The following is a 22,920-nucleotide window of genomic DNA, read 5'->3' on the forward strand; positions in this document are numbered from 1 at the left end:
ACAAGACAACCAGTTTGAACTATAGTACTGGACAAACATTCCCCTTTGTTTTGAAAACTGAATTTACAATTTCCTGTGTAGGTTCCGCCAGCTGGACTTTCTTCATTTTATGCAACGTCCGACGTCCAAGCACCGCGAGTTGGTGTTTTGTTACTTGGTACACCTGGTATGTCACTTTTGTTTCAATGAGTAATCCATTTATTTGTGTGACACTGATGACCTATCGTTTTATGTTTGATTTCCAAGTTTAATAGAACACCGCTAGCTAAATGTCATTAGCATGCTAACAGCCCCACACAAACATAGCATTAGCATGGTCGTTCATATACCATAATGTCCCCGCTTTAACTGACAGATATTACTTCATATGATAGTACACGTGTAAATCTAGCAGCCATTCGGTGTCTTGAATTGTACCTCGGATTATAAAAGAAACCCACACATAGTTTTATATAAGCTAAAAATAGCACACAATGTCCAATGAGTAAAAGTAAAGAAGCTAGGATGTTGTTTTTGGTGTTTTTTGTTTAAAACAACTGCCTGGCATTGTCTTTCACGTGTTATTGTCCTCAGTCGGGCCACAGGTCAACAGAGGAGCTGACTTTGGTATTTTTCACTAGAAACACAGTGGCAGGTAAAGGCAGATCTCTTTCTGTTACAACCCCATTTACTCGAGTCCTATGGCTTTGTTAGTAATATATATACTTGTTACTTGTAGGATTATGTCTAAATACAATGTGACTAATTCTCTTAGCACTTAGTTAAGCTCTCCAGTGTTGTTTTGTTGTTTCACATGTACTCACATCTGTATATATTTATACCTTAGTTATTACAAGGTCAAATTTGTCAGATTGGTGTTAGGTGAATGAGATTTATTATTGGTATCTGGTTTGTTTTTCTGATTGCTACTGTCTCCTATGCCATTTATTAGTGCTGGTGTGTTGGTTCTCTGAGTAGAATCACAGTAGATTTCCACCATGCAGCTGGAGGCTCGGCTGCGACTATGTCAGAGATGTCTTTGGTGCTGCAGAAGCGGAATTCGTCTGTTTTCTCACAGCTATGCACACAGGTAGACTTTGTGCTTGTACGTGTTGAATATAACTGAACTTATGCTAAACAACAGATTGTGTTTATGCACACTGCTCTGTACACAACCTAATGCCTTTCTGTTTTTTTTGTACCACAGAAAGTCTGTGAACTACTATGACCTCCTAGGAGTCAAGTCTAATGCCACTATAGACGAAATAAAACATGCTTTTTTTGTCAAGTCTAAAAAGGTACCGTCTTGCTTTTGTTTATCAAATGTGAAACTAAAGGAATATTATGGCCACAAGAGGGCAGCCTTTTAAAGCCTTTTAAACTTTGTTTTCATGCTGTGGCTTCCAGTAGAACACAAGGTTGGACATGTTTAATTATTGAGAGTTCAAACAGCCCATAATTCAAAGCACACATCCAAGTATAAATCTTGAAAAGAGAATATTCCCCCAGATTATTTCTTGGTTTGTTGGTTTGTTTGTCATCATCATTGTTCTAACCGACTTATCACTTATCATGTGTTACTGCAGCTGCACCCAGATAGTGACCCCTCAAACCCAGCACTGCACAACCAGTTTGTGGAGCTGAATGAGGCCTATCGGGTACTGAGCAAACAGCTGAGCAGGAAGGAGTACGACCTTAAAATTAGATACCCATACAGCACTGCTCCCTCCAGTCACACCTATCACAGGTGAAGAGCCATATGTGCCACAGACGTTGCTTACCTTCTTTAAACAGTGTTACGCTGGGCAGGAAATAAACATTTCTGCTACAATAAATACAGGAGAAAGCATATAATTAATCTATAATAAATAATTAATCAAAATAATTTCAGAAATGTGACAACTTCTTTTTATGAAGCTTAAACCTGCATGTACTGGTATGTGCATGTGACAGAAACTGTTCGTGCTTTCTGCTTGACTAATAATTATTCTCCTGTAACATCTTCAGCAGTGACGTGCACGCTCAGGAAAACATGCGTTACTGGGAGCAGTTCCGTCATACTCACGCCCAGCAGACAATGACAGAGGATGGGCAGAAGCAGAGGAGGAGGAGGGACATCCTCGTGGTTGGCTACTGCATCATCACTATTGTGCTTAGCCTTGGTGTCCACTTTTTTTTCTACAGGTAAAAGATAATGTGCTGCTCAACATTATGATCCCTTTAATAGTGAAAACTAAAGAAAATATAAAGTCCGTGTTGAATCACACAATGTAAAATCGATTAGTTTGTCACGTCCTCTATCCAATAAATCCTGCTTTCCCACCATCTAATGTGATTCTAGTCTGCCTGTAAATATGTTTCTGTACCACAAAGTCCTGCAGGCACTGTTCTTGTATTTGTTATAACACACTGACTTGGTGCCACCTCGGCTTCTGAGGTTCTGAAGATCAGCCTTACAAACTCATAAATACAACTAAACAAACAATGGGACTGCTGAGCATCCCCATTTGTGGTATTAAGTTATTTTGTCCTAATGCAAACGTTTCTGAAACTCTTGTAGGAAACTGGAAGAAGTTCACAATAAATATATGGATGAAAAAGACAGAATAATCACAGAAATTTATAATGAATCCAAAGAAAGAGCCAGGTAAATTTAAACATTGTTCACTTCAATTTCACTTCATTTTTTAGTAATTTGTTTCTAGTTTAACATGATGCTTAAACCATCTTGTGTTCTATTTTCAGAGTCAACAGTTTTGAAAAGCAGATAGAAATCCTCCGGCAGAGACATGCTGAATTTCTGGAGAAGTACAAAATCCCCAACAGGGGACAGGACAAGTAGGAGAGCCTTCAGCTGTGCTCTGATGATTAACTTCAATCTCCCACTGAGAACATGGTATTAATGTCATTTTCAAATATTTGACATATTTTCTGACATATTTAAACACACTGAAGTCTCCAGGTTTCCCTCAGATGTGATGCTGAGGAGCTCAGGACTCAGGAGTGCGTGAGTGATCTGGGACAATTGAATTTTGTCCGAGAGATGTTAATTCCCAAGCAGGCTAAAATGTAGATTAGCCTGAGTTGGTCTCTTTTAAAAGAACCATTTATAGCTTGATTGAACTGTCAGAAAAATATTCTTAGGTTGTTATCACTGTTTGTCCAAAGGAGCCAAAAAAGGGATGCTCTCAAACTGCCTCTAATGAGCTCACAGGAAAATGTTATTTATTGTTCTCGGCCTCGTTTCTGCCTTTGTGTTGCTCAGCGTTCAGCGCTTGGAGACAACAAATGACAACACAAATGTTTTATCAAGTTGAGAACTATATTTCTTATGCCAATAGTGTTGGGGTGGTGCTAGAAAGTTTTATTATTGCTATTTTTTTAGATAAAACAAGCAAATATTACCTAATTTTTTGCTGCGTTTCCTGCCTGCATCCGGGTCTTTTGAGCTTCTTTTTCTGGGTTATGTGGTGGGAGCGTGTCCTGCTACTCCGCCTATTTATATTCCCACTTCTTGAATTTTGGTACATTTGGGGCAGTGGACAGCTCCTCCTCCTTATTGCTCTGTGCGTTGACTTGGTTATTGTACAAATGCTCAGATAGAGGCCCAGCATCAGGCAACTCATCGAAAACTTAGCTAGTTGGAAACTCTAAAAATGACTAATGTTACAACATGAAACTGCGCTGACTAGTTAATGAAAGGGACGGTTCAGACTAATAATAATAGGTAAAAGGTCAAAGTTCACTGGTTATTTTAACATACAAAGCCATTACATACCTTTTGCCTCTTATTTTGTAGATGCTAGAGATAGCCTTATCTGTTCCCTGAAGGGATGTTGGCAAGAAATGACCACAAGACAAACTTTTCTTATCAATGAATACTTCCTGCTTGTTTTGTAATTTTCGGTTTAGGTTTTGGCGTACAGTCTGCACACACTGTATTTCACAAAGAAGAGTTCAGCGTCTGTGTTTCTCACTGACACAACTATTAAAGGCCTCTCATCCAATATTCCCTGTTTGAGTGGTGAATTCATGAACTCAGGCAGAGGCCTGGACATTTAACTGTTGCCTTTGAATGAGCAACCACACAGGTGAGTCAGTATTGTTGAATTTAGACAATGATTCATCTGGCTTGCTTCAGCATTTTGTCTTTCTCAAAATGAATTTGCACTTTCAAATTTTCAAGTGTTTCTGCACTTCAGATTCAGAGTTTGATGCTTCCAGGTCCAGCGTTGCCGTTTTCCTCCTGTCTTCTTCTCGCCTGCACCCACTGTGTCAAGACGTCCGCAGGAGATAACATATCCCCGCATAGCATACAGACACCCTCACCCTCATGTGGCGTGTGAGTCCCCTGTCATAACCCAAACACACTATAATGACTGAGATTCTGGTGTCAGCATGCCTCGACACTCACTGACACACTGATGGAAGACAAGGATGCCACAGCACGTCCTGCAGGGACACAACTGTGGGCTCAGAATTGACTCAGTTTGATTTTAATGCACTGAGCTGTAGAGGAAAAGTATCTGACATGTTTGACCTAAGCTTTATTAAACCAGATGATACATGATCATGACTTTGCCCCTCGGATCATTTCACTTCACTAAAAAGCCTTTTGTAAATAGAGAACGCTGATTCGGGGTAACAATCCAACTTATTGATGCCTGGACTTTAATTAGCTTGTTCATTTAGTTTTAGGGTCTGAAGGTTGTTTATGATTCAGAGCTTTACCTGAACAGACCTGAGTCACGGTTAATGATATTTACATAATTCCTTTATTCCTTAAAAGATTCACTGCAACAACAAAAAAACGTGTAGCTATTTCAGTTACAGATTATTGTTGGTTGTATAAGCAGTTGTTGATTTACAAGAGGACGTTCTTTAGTAATTGTCCAATTCTAACCAAAGTAAAAACATTAATCATTCATTCACTGTATGAACTTCATTCCCTGCATACATTGAATTGCTTTTGAAGCTGACCTGCTGTTCTCTGGCTGAATGACTCAGCAGAAATCATTTCAATTAGTTCATTAAAAGTCCAATTAAATTTCTCATCTTATCAGAGCCAAATGACTAATTCTGTCTAAAGCTCTTCTTAGGAAATGATTTAGTCTTACACAAACTAAGAGTTATAGACTCATCATAAAGGCAGGGTACTTCAGAGGAGTCCATCCAATTATCCATCCATCCACTTATTCATCTATTATCCCAGCAGCTCTTCCAGGTAGGGGTGGCAGCCTGCTGTAGCCAATCCCAGCTGTCATAGAGTGAGAGGTAGTTTCGATCCTGGACAGATCCGATCTGCTGCAGCGCTGGAATAAAATAAAGGACTTGTTTATTGATTAGTCAGATAGCAGCCAGATGAAAAATATATATTCATGATGGTTTATAGCAACAAGGCTTTTTATTATTGATTCATCTCATGATCAATGGCATAACTGATCGATTGGTTCATAAAATATATATGAGTGAATCCTCATTACAGCTCCCAAGGTGACATTTACTGTACCTAGTGCTCGTTTTGTCCACCCAGCCATGGATGGTTTATTTAATGAGCCTGCTGGGTACAGGCCCATGAGATCAGGAGGTCAGTGGACCTCTGGGCCAGAGCCACAAACCTACTGATATTTATTATCTTCTATGTAGTATTTAGGGCGTCTCTGTGGAAAAATCATGTTGTCACAATCCGCTGATGCAACATGTTCGGTCTATTGCTATAGCCGAGGGACAACAGCATTCGTTCACGTGTAGTGTTGGGCATTTTTTCTTTACTAAGCCGCCTAAATGTCCAGAAATGCCAGGCCGCCAAGGACGCGACCTCAGCGTCATCAGAGGAAGCCACAGCCCCGTTCCCCCACTCGCAAGGTGTCCCCGGAGCCCGCTGACCCCGCACCGGCACCGGCACAGCGGCTGCACCTGTATCCAGTGCGCCCGTCCCGTCTGGAAAAAGTTGGCAGTGCAATGGTTACGCAGCGTGCGTCTCAAGGGCAGAGGAAACGAGGAAAGCGATCACAACAACAAATGAAGACTGCTACCTTTGCAGAGCGCTCTCTGCGTGCGTGCGTGCGTCTGCGGATCCCCCGCCGCTCCTCCGCCGGCTCTGCCGTGGCCGCGCCGCCGCTGAAGTGGAGGCTGATACCGTAGGTTTATTTATACCCGGATAAAAGACGGGGAGATGCGCCCGGAGGGGACACGTCACATTTTCAGTGGGAGCGACTGTGTGGAGGAGCTGTGACCGAGCGGGGAGAGGAATATACGGCACTGGTCCCTCCGCACGTCGGGACAAAGCGCCGGATCTGTGCGGGATGAACGTCCTATAGCTGGATGATGATGATGATGATGATGATGATGATGATGATGCGATTCGTTTCATCAGCCACACAGAGGATTTTGTGATCGCACCATGTTACAGCGGGAGTCTGGATGATCCTTCAGTCACGCCACCCCGGACCCCCCACACCGGTTTTCTAGGATCAAGACCAATACACTGGCGATTCCCACGTACATATAGTCATTAAAATAACGTAATCACTTGATATCTGGATTTGGGGGCTTTACGCTTTAAATTACATAGTGATTTTAAAAAGCCTTATTTGTCTGCTCCTATAGGCTTTGTTAACATCACTCCGGTGTCTCACTCATTTAAATATCCAACAAACAAATTGTCGAGTTGGAGTTGTTGACTGACTCCAAGTGTAATTCATCTTTACTGCGAAATGCAGCAAACTAAAGTTATTGCGAGGAGACTGACGATGCCACCATGGGAGTCCTTTCAGGGAAGGGAGACTGGGGAGTGAAAGCGGGATTTCTGCGTCTTTAAGCAAGGAGACGGCAGGACAAGCCACCTTCTCTCGCTTTTTTTTTTTTTTTTTTGGATTGGTCCAAAAAATATTCTTACGTGCCTCTCGGACTCCTGCACAATGGGGATTATGCTTAAAGTTATTCTAGGAATGTTTCAATTCCTGCTGCTCACCAGAATACCGACGTCTCATGCCAAGGTAAGACCGTCTATGTGACCCCGGTGGTCAGCAGGGCCAGCGCGCATGAGCCCGTTTACGGCCTGTAAAGATTAACATTCATTACTTGTCTCTGTAGAAGTTATCCCAGAGGTCAATGGCACCTGTCACCTCAGGTCGTCCAACAAGAAAACGATTTGTTGTCGATTTTATTAATCGTATGCGATGCTAAATAAATTAGAGTCGTATTGTGGTATATTGTTTTCATAATATCACCCTGTTTGCAAATACTTTATGTGAGAAATTAACTGTTCGCGAAAGGTTTACGTGGGTTAGTTGTGGGTTGCCAGGTTATAGGAAATCCTCCTCCAGTATAGTGAGCTACTGGTTTCGAACCCACATCTGAAATGAACTGGGTCAAACAAGGCAAAATTAGAACTGCTCAACAGAAAACTACTTCACTAGATAAGAAAAATGTGCGTTTTTGTGTTGTTAACGTGTTTGGAAAAGAACACAACCAATTAGCTAGCATGCTAACATCCAGCTAAGCAGCTAATCTTTTAGATGAAAGTCTATTTTAAATCCCTAAAACGGACTATCTATTTTCATAAAGTTGAGCTATGGGACATTTGGGATAATAACAATTTATAGTAAAACAATGAATTTGCATGGGGGAACTGAGAGTTCATATTCAGTTGTGAACATAGCGCCACAGTTTAACAGTCTGAATGTATTTCACTATTTGGGCCAATTATAAAGCAATTACTATCACATCTTACAATGTAACAATGAAATTGCTCTTCTGCATTTAACCCATCCTGAGGGAGCAGTGGCTCCCGGGAGCCAGTGAGAAGTGTTTGAACCTGGGACTTCCTAGGCTAACGCTCTACCCACTGAGCTATAACAATCATTACTACTGCTTTAGACATGCTGGGCGGATTTAACAGTTGAATATTACCAGGCTGAACTCACTGCTCAACGTAGCTTCATATTGACTAAACAGATATGAGAATGACGTCAACCTGTGTAACTTAGGGCAAACCTTAGTACAACTCAGCTGAAAGGACCGAGCACGTGTTGGAACAAGCTAGAGGAGGATTTTGTAAAACCTGGCAACATGAAGGTGTCTTAGAATTGACATATATTGCAATTCCAAAGCATTAATAAAAGTTTTATTCATCATTAATAAAGCAGTGTACAGCTAGTAATTATCCATTATGTTTATATTTTATTTAAGTGGTATTTTTTTTTATCTATAAAAACATTAAATTAACCTACAATCAGTTGGTAAACATCCTCAAATAATAAAACATATTACATTTATCAGAGCCATGAGGAGGTCATCGCATTTCTTGTCATGTCTGCCTGCAATCTTACCACCATTAAACCTAAACATATTCAATTAGCACTGATAAAGAACAAAAACGCAGTGGATCCACACATTTGGAAAGATGAATGAGTTGAATAATTGAGTTATCTTCTACCATCTGCCTGATTGCATGTCAGTTTGGTTACAAAGCCATTCAGAAGTCATAATAAATGTGCTTTAAATTAGTCCTTTTGTTGATCTTCATAAAGGTTTTGCTCTGTGTAAGAACATAAAATTGGAGAAACCTGTTCTGTGTTATTTTATTTATGTCTGGAGACTTATATCAGGAACAAGCAGTTCTTGGAGGCGGTGTGAGATCCAGCCCTGACTTTGAGCTGCTGCTGCATACTGCATGTTCTAGTCATTTATCATCCTAGACACTACATGGCACAGACAAAAAGGCCCTCGTCACCTGCTCACAGAGGCTGGCGCACATGCAAGACCCTCTTCTTTACCGTCATCTGCTTATCTGACAGCTAATTTGACAAAAAAGGATCATCCTCCTGTAGTGACGAAGCTCTGTGCAGGGGAGAGGTGGTGAACAGCTCCAGGGCAGAGTCTCATCCACACTTGGCCAATGTGTATAGTGCTTTCTGGGAGTAGCTGTGTGTTTGACGAGTTAGACACTAGACAGACAGTAATGCCAGTGCAGATGGCACTGGGCTGGCACTCAGAGACGTGGATCTGTGTGTGTGTGTGTGTGTGTGTGTGTGTGTGTGTGTGTGTGTGTGTGTGTGTGTGTGTGTGTGTGTGTGTGTGTGTGTGTGTGTGTGTGTGTGAGACAGCTCCCTGTAGTGGCAGCAGCCAGAACGGAGGTAATCTTAGCCCATTCTCAGAGTGTGATACTGAAAAGAAACATTTATTTCGGCTCACATCCTACCAGTCACAAAATGGCTTCAGTCCCAAGTTAACACAGAATCAATGTGGGTCAAACCAGTGTGCGTGCGTTTTGTGTGTGGGTATGAGGGGGGTGGAGTAGTTAAAGGGGGTCAACTGGACAAAGTCTACATTCCCTTACAAATGGCCTTGGTCTTCACATGCACAATAACAGAGCAGCAGTGTGTGTGTGTGTGTGTGTGTGTGTGTGTGTGTGTGTGTGTGTGTGTGTGTGTGTGTGTGTGTGTGTGTGTGTGTGTGTGTGTGTTTGTCTGTGTGAGAATAACAGGCCGCTCTCATTGTTTGTGTTTTTGGGTAGTGAAGAAAGCAGCCAAATATGAAGGTACAATTACAGCATAGTAGAATTACTTCTTTACAAATAAAACGTCATTCAAAGGGAAAAAACAGATGTTTTATATCATTAGTTGTCAAAGTAAAGTAAAATAGACCTAGCGGCTGATTTATTATTAGTCCAGGAGTTGCCAAAGCCGGGTTCATGTCCTCCAAAGGGTCACAAAATTAATGTTAAGGGCTGTGAGATGATTAATGGAAAAGCAAAGAAGATGCAAAACCTCTGCAGCACAGAACTGTTTTTGTTTTGGGGCATTGGTCAAATATTTGCTGTTAATTATGAAATACTGCATAATGTTTGACCTCAAGCAGTTATCTTTTTAAAATTAAACATTCTGAGATGTCTTTGGGGAAATTACACATTGACACGTCCAAAATGTACTGTAGGCAAAATTTGATAAGTGTCTAAATGAGATGACAGCAATTATAGATTAAATCAAGTCAATAAAAAGTATGATAACTGCTAGAAATAAAGTTCTGTAAAAACTATGGCATAGCACTTGTCTTGCTCGGTTAACTGTACAGTGCCAGCTGGTTGTTGAGTTGCAGACATTCTCCTGATCTCACTTGAGAGCAAAGGTAGCGAGTCTAACCAACATGGTTGGATTTTAATCACAATGACAGATCTCCTGTTGCCTTCAGGAGTCTGTCTGTGCGGTAAACATTTCATGAGCAGTCCAAAATGCTTCTTTTTAGTTTTCATTTCTTGAGAACGTTCCTTCTTCCTGTAATGTCATTATTGAGCTCTTCATACTAAGGTACCAGGTGTGAACCGTTGTGGTTATTTTACCAGGAAATGCTTTGATCTGTGGATTCGCATCACAGCCTTTAACAAACCTCAGATACAGTTGTTTTCTTCGTTATTTGAATCCTTGCATTCATAACAATTCATTGCTAAACCATAGCAACAAAGATCTCTACACAGTTGGGTTTAGGTCTTGGTTTCAGGCTACTAGAGTACAGACAGTTGTACATGACATACTGAAAGGCAGTGGCGTGCGGTGAGGTTCATGGCTGGTGAGGTCCTCTGGAGTCCGATTATATAATCATAATACGTTAAAAGAGTGTATTTTTCACTATTTAATTGTCAGAATGCATATTAATACTGGCCACATTTCACATTTTATTTTATCATTCCTATCTCACCTAAAGCAACATATTTGGTCTTGAAGGAACACATCTTTTATAGCTGTAAGAGACCTGACCTGTAGCCTCCATGTATTTTTCAAAATTCATACTCATTCTAAAGTATAGGGAGGTGTAAATGTTGAATTTTGACCCTCAGTGAAGTTTTATGTTGTTTTTAAAACTTTAAATCCTGCTTTAATCAGTTTTACGGGTTTGCTCTTCATTGGGATAACATTGAACCATCAAGGTTCAAATTTACTTCTCAAGCACTTAAATAGTTTTACTTAGTGTCATTCAGAAAGTCTTTTTAGAAAAGTGAAACCCATTTGTGGGGATGCCGTGTTAAAGGGTGGAAGCAGCGCCCCCTTCTGGATGAGGCACAGACCTGTCCAGCCTCCCCTCATCAGTTTTTTCTGTCGGTTTTAGCGCAATCGGAAAAGTAATCATGTCACAAAAACATTGATAAAAACATTAGGCAGGTTGTACAAAGTCATGGTGTAGAATAATTCCGTCTGAGGGCTGCAAACATTTTACTGGAGACAAAATGTGAAACAGAAAGGGATTATGCCTTGTATCAGCCCAATTACTGGCAGTTTCAGCATAAGGGCTGAGGCTCCTCTCGCTGACGCCTCACTTCCGGTTTCTCGCCATATTCGATCAGGAAATGCGGAGCTTTAGCGATATTTACTCAGGAAAATGTTAAGATAACCGAAATTATAGAAGAAAAATACATTTTATAACATGTATAACACAGATCAATGGACGGAAATACATTTTAATTTTACGTTTTTCTAGTCACCTTATGGTACTGTCAGGCGAGGTGAGGCCCTGCCTTGGCTGCCAACCCGGACCGCACGTCATTGCTGAAAGGAGAGTCATATACACTGTGTAGTGTTGTGTAAATGCTACATCTGTTTAACTGCTGACATAAATGCCAAACTGATTCTGAGAAGGACTGACAGATTGGGATGCTCTTCTGCCAGGTTCTCCCTTCTCTTTAGAGGCCTTTTGTTAGAGGCACCACTGGTCCTCTGTCTGTCTAACTGAATCTTTTCTCAGCAAACTTGGGTAAAAGCCCAGGTGCTCCCAGAATTCTTGGATTTCCCAGTGATTGAGGCCCCTGTGCTCAACACTCAGCAGCACAGAGATCTGACGTGCAGTGTTAACCATATCAACTTTTGTAAAACATTTATTTCGTCTTCTTCTCAGCTTGCTCACTGGCGGCCTACGGACTCATCCAAATCCAGGGAGGGTCGAGAAGGTACAGTACGCTTCACCTTTCTACCTTATTTTCTGCTTAATGAACCCAGAAAAGTTGGGTGAAACCGCTGTCTCCCGTGCTCCAGTGCGACGGTGGCTGGAGGTGTACTCGCGGAGCAGCTGTGAGCCTCGGGACACGTTGGTGGAGGTTTGGAGGGAGCTGCCAGGTGAAACCCACCACCTCTTCATCCCCTCCTGTGTGTCGGTGAGGCGGTGCGGCGGCTGCTGCCCCGACGAGGCCCTGGAGTGTGTGCCGTCGCTCACGCACACGCTCACCATGGAGGTACGTGCACGCACGCACACACACACACACACACACACACACACACACACACACACACACACACACACACACACACACACACACACACACACACACACACACACACACACACACACACACACACCAGCACTTCACACAGTTCAGAGGGGGTCTGATGTCTTTTCACACCTTCACAGCTGATGAGGACGTCCTTCATGAGGCACGAGCTCGTGGAGCTGTCCTTTGTGGAGCACAGTCAGTGTGAGTGCAGGTAATAAGACCCAGCGTCTGTGCTCAGGCTGTAGAAACGCACGGTGCACCTGCCGTTCACTGTCTTAGAGCTCGCTGCACCTTCATGCTGACACGTCCCTGTTTCTCCTTGTGCAGATTAAAAGAAGAGTTCCAGCCATCACCCACCACAAGGTACAGTACCACGCTTGGCTTCTCCTCCTCATTTACCTTTTTGGTGTCTTTTCTAATTGTCTCCAAACCCTGCTACTAGTGAGGAGAAGCTGCTTTTGGAATTCAATCTGTTTTTTAGACTGTTAATTCAACGCACTTACCCATGAAATACTTTTAAAACTGCAAAAACAACAACGTTTCCAAAGCAGCCGCTTGTTTCAGCAGTATTACCCACAACAAAAAGGTTTTTTTTTGCCTTCGTGAGATTGTTGAGAACAACAGGAAACATTCAGACGTAATGTGGTGATGGCAGAATCAAAACAGGCTGGATCCTCACAGCACTAGAAACAACCGAGGGGATAAAAACCTATGTGAAAGCAGCTCATCTCAGAGCCTGCAGCCAGCGGAGTAAAACCCGGCAGAGTGCTGTGACCGCGGGTTAATGAATGCACACTTAAAGTAGGGGAAGCGTCGCGTCCAGGACGTGGACGCTGTGCAGGTTTCGCCGAGCGTCAGCTGGGGCTGACAGCTCTGCGCTGTGGGAGGACGTGTCCGTTGGATCCCTGTTGTTTGCTTGTGTGGCTCAGAGTGGCAGGTCCCGCTAGATAACCATATGATTGCATCTTTAATGTTTATGTCTCTCCGCTTCCTGTTAGGATGTGGACATAAATAAAGCATTAGTGCTGTTTTTAAAACCTCAGCCAGAGGTTATGCATGTGTGATTTTGCTGAATCTCCACATGCTCTGGCTACCTGCATTTTTTACCTACACATGCATTTATTAGAAGTGTGTGCACAGGTTATTTTTGTGTTTGTGTGTTTGCGGGTACATTTGCTCCTGTGTGGCATGTGTGTGTTTGTGCCCCTCTGGGAGTTAGTGTCTGTGTGACTCTTTCCCTCCGTCCCCTGGGACAGCCCGCATCCTGTTGTCACCATAGCGATGATTTTATCTCCCCTGCCATGTGCTCGCTCACAGACCGGTGGAGAGGCACACATCCATGGTAGCGAATTAGAGCTCCAACGACAACAGCAGCAGCGGCAGACTGTGGTATTAATAATTGTCAGGGCTGAGCTGGTGAACACGGTGCGCATCATTTAATAAAATTAAATACACGTTGTAGCAGGTTAGAATGAAGAGAAAGACCTGTCTGTCAAGAGTTTTTAAGCTGAAAGGATAAAAACATATACGATGGAGAAGATTGACAATATGAGTCATATGAATGAGGTTTCCTAAGGATGCTGTGATGTTATAGATGATTTATTCGATGTACAGTATGTGAAGTTCATTTGAATGTCACTAAACCCAGACTGTGAGCTTCCTGTTTTGGGATTTGAGATTGATTGTGCTGTCGAAGGCCTTAATGTTTGTATTAGGGCTCTACACAAACACAAAAGCCTGAAGTGAAACAAGCACCAAGACATTTAAAAAATGCAAACCGACGTGAACTTTGACAAACAACAACTTTGCCTGAAGAAAAGACTCATTAGACTTAAAAAATTAGAGTACTGAAGTAAAACCAACACAAACATCAGAATCATTCATAGAAATTATACACATATTCCCTTAGTAAATGCTGATGGGTTCATTTTAGATTAGTATTTACTGTATAATCATTAAAATTCAGCCTGCATTATAACTGAACTAGTTGGTAAATATGACTTCTTGGATGTTTTTATTATGTCTGAAGCTCTATGTGTCTGACGTCCTCAGGCCCAATGTGAAACCCTTAAGGAAAAAGAAGAAAAAGGAGCGAGGGAAGTCCAGACAGAAGACGAGTGGAGCCACTGCAGCAGCGTACGTCGATTTTTACGTTAGACTCAGATTAGTCAGGATTGGTTTGATAATTTCCATCTTTATGTGACTGTTGAAATGAAGATTATTTGTGAAGGACAGTTTATTCTACGGCCACAGCAGTCAAGGTCACGCGCATGTTATCTTTCATCACTTGAGACGACCCTGCTCTAAATCTAAACCAAGTATTCACGTCACATTTTGTGCATTTGCTTCATAGAGATTTTGAGCTCCTAATTAACTACAGCTGTTACTTAACATTAAAGGAGAGTAGAAACATTCTGAAACTATTCACCTGTGTCACTATAATGTGATTGTTTTCACATTTGGTACGTGAGGATCTGAGACTTGGCGCTTTTTCCCTAATTCTTTCTTTATTTACTTCCCTTTGACTTTGCTGTCAGTTGTTTCCGGCCCCTGAGGGCCAGAGGTGGCTCGACTTGGGTGTGATGACCCTCGGCACCCATCCATCACTCAGAACGGGCTTTATTCAGACTCTGGCAGGGGTGAAATCTGCGTAATTTGCTCCCAAATGCTCCCTCCTCTGTCCATGCCAGTGGCAGGCGTGGTCATCGAGATCAGAACAAAGATGGCCCCTCTGTGCCTCATTAAGTGACTTCATTAAGGCTGCCTGCCTCCAGGGAAGACTGGGGCAGAACCAGTTCCAGTTAATGGACCGACTGACACAGGCAACTTTCTCAGACTCAGAAAAAGTACAGAGTGTCTAGGGGAGAAGCTTCAAGGCCTCCCGCCATGGAAACGGACAGAGAGACAGATGGACAGAAAACGCAGGAAGTTTGTCAGCAGCTAAAGAAACACTATCGCACATTAGTCACACATCTCCCACACACATTGCATTGTCTTGGCTGGATTCAGACGAGCGCGCTGCAGGTTTCAGCAGGCCTGGCATTAAATATTAGCCATGCTAACAACACTGGAGCAGAAAAATAGCACGTCTTGATCCCATTGTGTGACTTTGGCTACAGTGTGTGACTGTCAGCTGATTCACCACCACACAGGAATGCGGTGCAGAAATGAGTTAGGTTCTACGAACCTCTTAAGACGGATGTTTGCCATTGTTAGTCGACATGTTGTTGGTCATGTCATGACATCTACTTTAATGGTCACGTTTGGGAGAAATTGCTTCACATATCATCTTGTTCTGTTTGGAATCTGTAAAACAGTCTTCTTAAACTGATTACAGATGTTAATACTGTCTCTGTGGTCACATTAACACACAGCTCAAAGTCTCATTGCATTAGTATCAGCCTCACAGGGCCTCTGTAGAATTAGTACATTCTGCAGCTAACCAGACTGTTTTTATACCTTCTTCCACCCAGGACCGAAGCTCCTCCAACTCCTCCTCTCCCATCCTCTCCTCCTTCATCACCCCCTCCTTCATCGCCTCCTCCTCCTTCATCGCCTCCTCCTCCTTCAACGCCTCCTCCTCCCACACTTGCTTCCACCAGCCTTCCTCCCCTTCCCTCTCCATCTTCACCTTCGGCTCCTTCCCCACCTCCACCTTCCCCTCAGAGGCCCCGTTGCCGCCCGTGCAGGAGGAGGAAGTGGGCGCTGGATGCGACATCTTGCCGCTGCCACTGCACCGTCACGGCTGAGAGCTGCAGCCAGAAAGGCCGGAGGTTCAACCCTCACCGCTGCAGGTCAGTCCACACGCCCAAAGAATGAAAATCTCTACGAACCTCCATTCACTGTGTTGCAAAGATTTGGTGATATAGAATATATTTTAGTAAGTTTAAATAAAAACACTTCCTATGCAGCATCCTGAGCTGCATCAGCCAATGTGAGGTACAATCTGAAGTTGTGTGTTATCGCTCCACAGCATTTCCCATTATTTCTCTGAATAAAATTCATTTCCTAGACATAGCGACTTTGACCGCATTCGTCCTTGTGGAGAATACTGAACTCCCGATTGCTCCAAAGTTTATACATGTGATGGAGAGTTTGCCTTCTAGGAAAATGCATAAACACTGCAGGACTCACTTCATCATCAAGTCTGTTAAGCTGTGAAAATGGTCACTGGATATTTAATGCTGTAAATGCTGTAAATAATTGTTTATTTTCCAGGTGTGATGCCGTGAGGACTTGATGTGTCCACCCACTCTCTTTTCACCATCATCCTTCCCATCTACGCCTACTGATTTGTCGCCCAGTCTCAGCATCACTGCCATGGACCAAATAGACGCTTGGACATCCAGTACCTTTAACTTGAGGAAATATCCCCAAAAGCACTGACAAGAACCTGTTTTAGCTCTCTAGTGAAGCAACACATGCAACATTACAGTGTTGATATGCTGTAGGCCATTGTGCGTGTGTTTGCAGACATCAGACCATTGTGTTGCTTGTTGTACAGACTTGTATAGTCACAAAAACACATCCCATGAGGGAGGAGACGAAGGAGCCACAAGACTAAAATGAGAGACATCGGAATAACCAAATACAATCACACAGTTGATCAGCTGGAGGTCGGACTTGGTTGAGGTTGAAGTTCTGTTAGACTCAATGTGAGGAGAACTTAAGAACTTAAAGGAAGTGGATAGATTTAAAGGTGTCACATGTGTTAATGCTGACGAGTCTTTGACGAGGAAAGTGAACATGAGGATCAGTTGCCAAGGATGAGGACAAACGTACTGGTGGACACATGCTCCGACGGAACAGACGGACCTGCATAGGAGGCAGCACCCCAGCGTGCATGGACCTATAATTGAGCTGAATGCTGGATGTGTGTGTTTGTGTGGTCTCCCCCATGAAAGACCCAGATGGGTTATCCCTGCAGACGTTTTCTCTCATTCAAAGAGTATGACCACGAGCTGGCTCTCCGAGCCGCTCTCTGGCATTTGTTTAATTTGGGCCTTTTGTCTCCATCTTTTCTCGACTGGATTGAAAGCAGCTGCTTTTGTCCCTCTCTGCCTCTCATTTAGGCAGTGAGGAGAATGACAATAATGAGGTCTGGCGGCTGTCCACTCCCTTACACACAAACATTCACACTTATAATATAAGGAACGCAGGCAACACTGGCACACACACACACACACACACACACACACACACACACACACACACACACACACACACACACACACACACACACACACACACACACACACACTCACACACGCAATGTGAAATGAATGCAGGTAGCCATAAGCTTTTGTTCATGACATATCTGCAGTTTGCTGCAAAGGCTTCATTGATTGATTATTATTCTATTATATTTCTTGTGTTTTGTATTTTATTATAATTCTGTCAAGCCGATTGAAAGATATTCCACTTTGCAGAATGTGTCTTCATTTTGTTTTTGTTCATTTTTAATCCGTCTGTATAAAGACTCACACTGGGTGGCCGTCTATGTGCACATTCGGCATCTGAACTGATACCCAAATGTATTCCATTTTAACGGCTCACACAGGCCACAGATGGGAAACTATATGCATTATAATGTGTACAAACCGAGCAAACGGCCGTTCCCAGTGCGCTGAAAGGAAAACTGCTTTTGTTGTTGCATGTTGGAGCAGAGATGGAAAGCGTGTTATTCATTTGGGACGTAACCTGTTTAAATCCGGCCTAAATCTCACTGTTTAGCTCTGTGTCGGTTCACAACTGCTTGGCAACTGGGATTTGAACTGTGGCTGTTTCAGAAAGGATGAGGTCCCGGGCAGCTTGTCAGCCAGTGTGACGAGCTCAAGCCAGAGCTCTGCTGACGTGAAGAGGATTCATAATGGCGGGTCAGCGAGTTGAAACCCATTTTTCGATACCCATTCAGAGCCTGTGTCCTGTGTCAAATGCTACCAGTGACGTCTTATTTCCATGAGAAACCAGCATTCGTGCCCAGGTTTTGTGTGATCCTGCCAATTTATGAATAGTCTCCCAGAAACATTGTTTAGTCCAGAGTTGTTTCAGTATCTGGTGTGATAAGCTCAGTATTTATACTCAACTGATATAGATTATTTTTTCCGCTCGCAAGCTCATTGTTTGTAATTGCTGTCAATTAATGTGTCAGATCACTACCTCTATATTATAACATATTAATTACCAAGTATTAGAGGATCGTTGTTACTTTCTCTGTGATATTCTGGACCTGTTTAATGAGGTAAAGTTTATTTACATTTAGCAATAAGCACATTCTCATATGTAGAGACTCAGAGTTGATCGCCACCGGTTAGAGGAGCCTATAGGAGTTTTCTTCATGTGTCTTAATGAACTGAAGGGAAGCATTTTTCACAAGATGAGAGCTGAGCTGGTTCTCTGCAGACCGGACACTGTGCGGTGACGTGAACAGGAGCCTTTGTAACCTGAAACATACAGTGTTCCTTCTTGGCCTTTATGGGATGGTTTAATGTTTTAAAGTACACCGAATCACTTTCATGGTGAGAGTTAGATGAGGAGATAGATGCCAGTCTCTCACCCATACGCTGAATACGGAACTGGATCCCGGTTAATAATCCATTTCCGGGTCTGGATTCAGAATCAGACTCCAAATAACAGTGAAAAGGTCAGATCACAGACTAATGGTTAATTAGCTTGACTCAGCATACAGACTTGAAAAGGAGGGAACAGGCTAACATGGCTAAATCTATGTAGCACCACATACTGTATTATATTTGTCATGTTTAATTTGTTGAGGAACAACCATGTGTGGTTGTAGACTGTGCTTTATGCCAAACTATTTGTTTTCCCTAAAGATTTGTAACAAGATGAGGAGGTCACTGACATGAAAAAAAGTGTAAAGTACATTTTATCAATTATGTTATTCTCTCACTTTTCTCCTCATTGACATCATATACAATATACTACATGGATACAAAATCTATTTTCACATAAAATGTTCTAAAACAATGTGAGAAAGTGTATTTACCCAAAGTTAAACCTATCATTTTTAATTTCTGCTAATGTGTTTATTATTTGCATTTTTTCTTTCTATCAACTTTCTAAACAATTAGCAGCTTCTGAACATGCAAATAAATGCTTAAATAAACACACGCGTTCCCGAACCTCAGTACAGACTGCACTTACAGTATGTTTGAGATTTCTAAGCACATTACTGGAAAGTGTCGAGGGCCCTGAAGGAGTAGTTAGACCGAAAGGCTCCTGACACACGAATCCCACCCACATTCATTCAACGTTAGCTCCCTGAGGTTGTCTACATTAATACTAAGACTTGCTAAGATCAGATGATGAGATACGGTTTTTATTATCCTTATGCACAAACGACGAATCATCAAATTAAAGGAATGGGTATTAATTTTTCTACGACTGTAAGTCCTGTGGCACTGAGATAAGGGGCCGATAGGGCTCCATCTATTACTTGTTGTGACCAAAGTTATTTAACTTGTACTGATCCTGAACAATGTTAGCAACAACTCTACCAGAACGTATTAGCGCCCGCAGACATCTCCTCCATTTCCATGAGCCGACGTCACAGCTTGGACATATTAATATTATACTCGACCGTCCTGATCTCGTGACAGTATCAAACATGAGTGTGCTTTGTATCTGCACAGTCTATATTGTACTTTAGAGGTAGCCCTGCTCCAGCCTCTGGTGTTTTAGTACCCTATAGAGACCCCTTACTCTCCTATATAATGTTTTATAATCTCTAATATCCAGCCATGACCTTGTGTATGACATAGTGCATACTAGCAATGTATTTGTAGCTTCATTTAGCTGTATCTCTTCTCTGCCAGTACATTGTACTACTGTAGCATATGTATAAAGACAAACTACACTCTTTTTTTGCTGCTACACCATCTGTGCCCTATTCTAATGTCTTTGTAGAAAGCAATGCAGTTTTATGTTGTATTATTATATAAATGCCACTTAACTGATTCAATGTCCGTTTCAAAGTGTACACTGATCATCAAATATAATGAAAATGATACCAGGATCCAACCATGATGTTACAGATGTTATTAAAGGAAATGTCTTATTTTTTGTAAAAACCTCTGGCTTTCTTCCTGTCGCTGTTTGTCCGTGCCGCTGTCCCCGCCACGTCACCGGGGTCTGACCTCACCCACGCTCCCTCTCCTCCGCCCCGGTCCCGGCCCCGCTCAATTTGCTTCAGTCTGTCCTTTGACGGTAATGAAAGGTAAACACGCTGGCCTGATTACGGTGCCACCCTGGGAGTTGGGTGCAGGGACGACCTGCGTGTTCACTGTGACGTGTCGTGTTATGAGACATAATATTTTCCCTCTCCTCCCATGCTGCTGAGTCAGAAACTCGTGCTGACCCACACATTGTGTAGCCAACACAACTCACTGACCCACGTACAATTACGATGTCCCTGTGATTTGCTTGTGTATTTTTATTTTATAGTACTTGCCATATTTTAAGATGGAAATATTGTACAGTTTAACAATAGCCTTCAGGTTTAAATGACATTAAATGACAAAACATCTATATAGATGATGACTATCTGAAGTCTAAAACAGTCTTCAGGTGCTGCTTGTTTCTGGGTCTTTTCAACTTCAGTGTGACTGAATCTGAGGAGACAGTACAGGTCAATAATAGCAGTCATCTATATTACAACACTGCCTCCAGCATGTTTGACAGTTTGACATACAGTAGGATGCAGAGAAATTAAACATTCATATTGTCTCTCACAGGGTTTTGCTGCTTGGTCTGTTATGGGCAGTAGCCTGGTCAATATTAGGTAATGTTATCTAAAGTTACCAAACCATAGATAGAAGAGGTTCTGTTTACTCTGTTTACAGACCTAGTGAAACCCTTGTGATACTAGTCCATTATGTTTCAGCCATGCTTCATAGTCACTCACAGTGGTCCTTTCTTCCCGGCGACGTCAATGACGATGACGGTGGCGCTAATGATGGCAGCGCTAATGAGGAAATTCGCTGCTAACGTGATGTTCGGCCCTTACATCGGCCAGAGACAAAAAAAGGAGAGAAGAGGAGACTGCTGCCAACTTGTCTGAGCGGGCATGGTGCCAGATCTAAATATAGCTGCCAGAATAGGACGAGAAAGGGAGAAAGAACGAGAGAGGGGCTGACTGAGTCATCTGCTGCGTTACTGAAAAGATGCTTTAACTCCAAAATCTGCCTTTTAGTCAGAAACACCCGAAATATGCACTGACAAATAGCATATACTAGAATAGCCTTTCATGCTGCTTTGACCATATCCCCCATTATTCAATTCAATGATTTCTCTTCCCACTGTATATGTATTTTTAATGAACTCCGATCTCACATGTCTCCCTGTCACTAGTCTGCACCCCTCGCTTCACCTTTTCTCCCAGTCTTTGCACTTGTATCAGGACTTCCTGTATTTTTCCACCTTGCTCGCTCCGCATTCACAGCCGTGTTTTTCTAATAGCTGCAGCCACGGTTTCCTCCCTGCTTTTGTAGCAGCAGCTGTGTTGCAGCAGGTACTGGACACTATCTGTCCTTTGAGTGTGTGTTGTTAGATGGTATCTGCTCTGGTGTGAGACACAGAGATAAACGAGTGAACGAGAAAGAGAGAGAGAGAGAGAGAGAGAGAGAGAGAGAGAGAGAGAGAGAGAGAGCAGGACTCCAACGTGAGCAAAGGGCCTGTTTGCCCGACAGGAAAGTGGTTTTAACGTCTCCCGTGAGCACAAAGTACGTTTTCATTTTATGTTACAGAACAAGCAGAGTTATCGGCAACAGAAGCTCGGATCCACGGCTCTCATCCACCACTGTCCAGTGAAACACACTGACTTTGATCAAAGGTTCACGTGGTCCAACATGGGAAACAGACAACCCTCTGCAAAGTCAACAAGTGGAGAATGTGGTGTGAACATGACAGCCTTTATTCCTCCATCCATCCTAAGCGTCGCAGCGGAGGCCAGTCCCAGCTGTTACCTTGGACAGGATGGCACGGCACCTGCATCTCTGACAAGCAATCAAGGTTCAGATAGTGGGTACGAGGATGGATAAACAACATAGAGCTGGGGCCCAGGAGAATGCCAGTCCTAGCGTTGGCAAGTTTAATGTGTAAAGGAAAATCAAGTAAGATTAAATGCTATGTAAGGGCGGAAATAAGCTTTGTGGACTGTGTGAGGAATCTGAGGTAAAGGTGAGTGTAGATGAGTGAGATGAGGCTCGGTAGAGGACAGAGGGGGAGGCTGGCGGTCCTGGGGTTCTGGGGTTGGGGGTCTGGTGGGTAAACAGGTGAGGGCATACTTGTGGTCTGGCGTGCTCAGTCCTGTCAGTGGAAGCATGCGGGTACCAGTAGGCGTGAGAGGAGATCAGAGAGCCTGCCTGATGTTATCGCCCTCCATGTACCTGCAGCCTGTCTCACCTGAGGCTGCAGCCGATCGCTGTTTGTTTGTCTGCTCGTTCCTCCATCCCGCAGTGACAGAAAGGCTCATTTCCATTGACACATTATGTTTCACTTACAGCGGCCGTTTGTCTGACCAGAAGATCGTTGTCGACTTTCTTTTCATCTTTTTTATTGTGCTCTTTGTATGATCAACAGGTGTGCTGTGTTCTTGAGCAGTTTGTTTATATGCTTTAGGCAGTGTTGTAGTGGCTGCCACTTGCGCTTTTACAGGTTGA

At 42.9% G+C, this 22,920-nt stretch overlaps 2 protein-coding genes and 1 long non-coding RNA gene across 5 annotated transcripts; 2 read left to right on the forward strand and 1 right to left on the reverse strand.

Annotated features, from left to right (window-relative positions):
* The first annotated feature begins 33 nt into the window (after positions 1 to 33).
* dnajc4 (DnaJ (Hsp40) homolog, subfamily C, member 4) lies at positions 34 to 4,549 on the forward strand. 3 transcript variants are annotated; one of them, XR_003787255.3, is made up of 9 exons: positions 34 to 166; positions 574 to 634; positions 932 to 1,069; positions 1,187 to 1,277; positions 1,566 to 1,726; positions 1,987 to 2,163; positions 2,540 to 2,626; positions 2,725 to 2,875; positions 3,892 to 4,549. XR_003787255.3 is itself a non-coding variant. In XM_029164785.3 (8 exons), exons 3-8 carry the CDS (start codon positions 978 to 980, stop codon positions 2,819 to 2,821), a joined length of 705 nt encoding a protein of 234 aa, XP_029020618.1. In that variant the 5' UTR covers positions 34 to 166; positions 574 to 634; positions 932 to 977; the 3' UTR covers positions 2,822 to 4,549. The 3 variants fall into 3 exon arrangements, 2 of the variants coding, with proteins under 2 accessions (XP_029020618.1, XP_029020619.1); XM_029164785.3 differs by having other exon boundaries at positions 2,725 to 4,549; XM_029164786.3 differs by having other exon boundaries at positions 1,990 to 2,163; positions 2,725 to 4,549.
* LOC121202531 (uncharacterized) lies at positions 4,507 to 6,155 on the reverse strand. Its single transcript, XR_005898217.2, has 2 exons — positions 6,015 to 6,155; positions 4,507 to 5,919 (listed from the first exon to the last, which is right to left on the reverse strand). It is a non-coding gene; the product is annotated as an uncharacterized LOC121202531 (long non-coding RNA).
* vegfba (vascular endothelial growth factor Ba) lies at positions 5,916 to 19,388 on the forward strand. The gene is made up of 8 exons (XM_029164783.2): positions 5,916 to 6,977; positions 11,869 to 11,920; positions 12,006 to 12,202; positions 12,379 to 12,452; positions 12,569 to 12,604; positions 14,294 to 14,377; positions 15,715 to 16,035; positions 16,460 to 19,388. The coding sequence occupies exons 1-8, from the start codon at positions 6,900 to 6,902 to the stop codon at positions 16,479 to 16,481; spliced, it is 864 nt and encodes a 287-aa protein (XP_029020616.1). The 5' UTR covers positions 5,916 to 6,899; the 3' UTR covers positions 16,482 to 19,388.
* The last annotated feature ends 3,532 nt before the right edge of the window (positions 19,389 to 22,920 follow it).

Source organism: Betta splendens, chromosome 10 (assembly GCF_900634795.4).
Source record: "Betta splendens chromosome 10, fBetSpl5.4, whole genome shotgun sequence".
Lineage (NCBI taxonomy): Eukaryota > Metazoa > Chordata > Actinopteri > Anabantiformes > Osphronemidae > Betta > Betta splendens.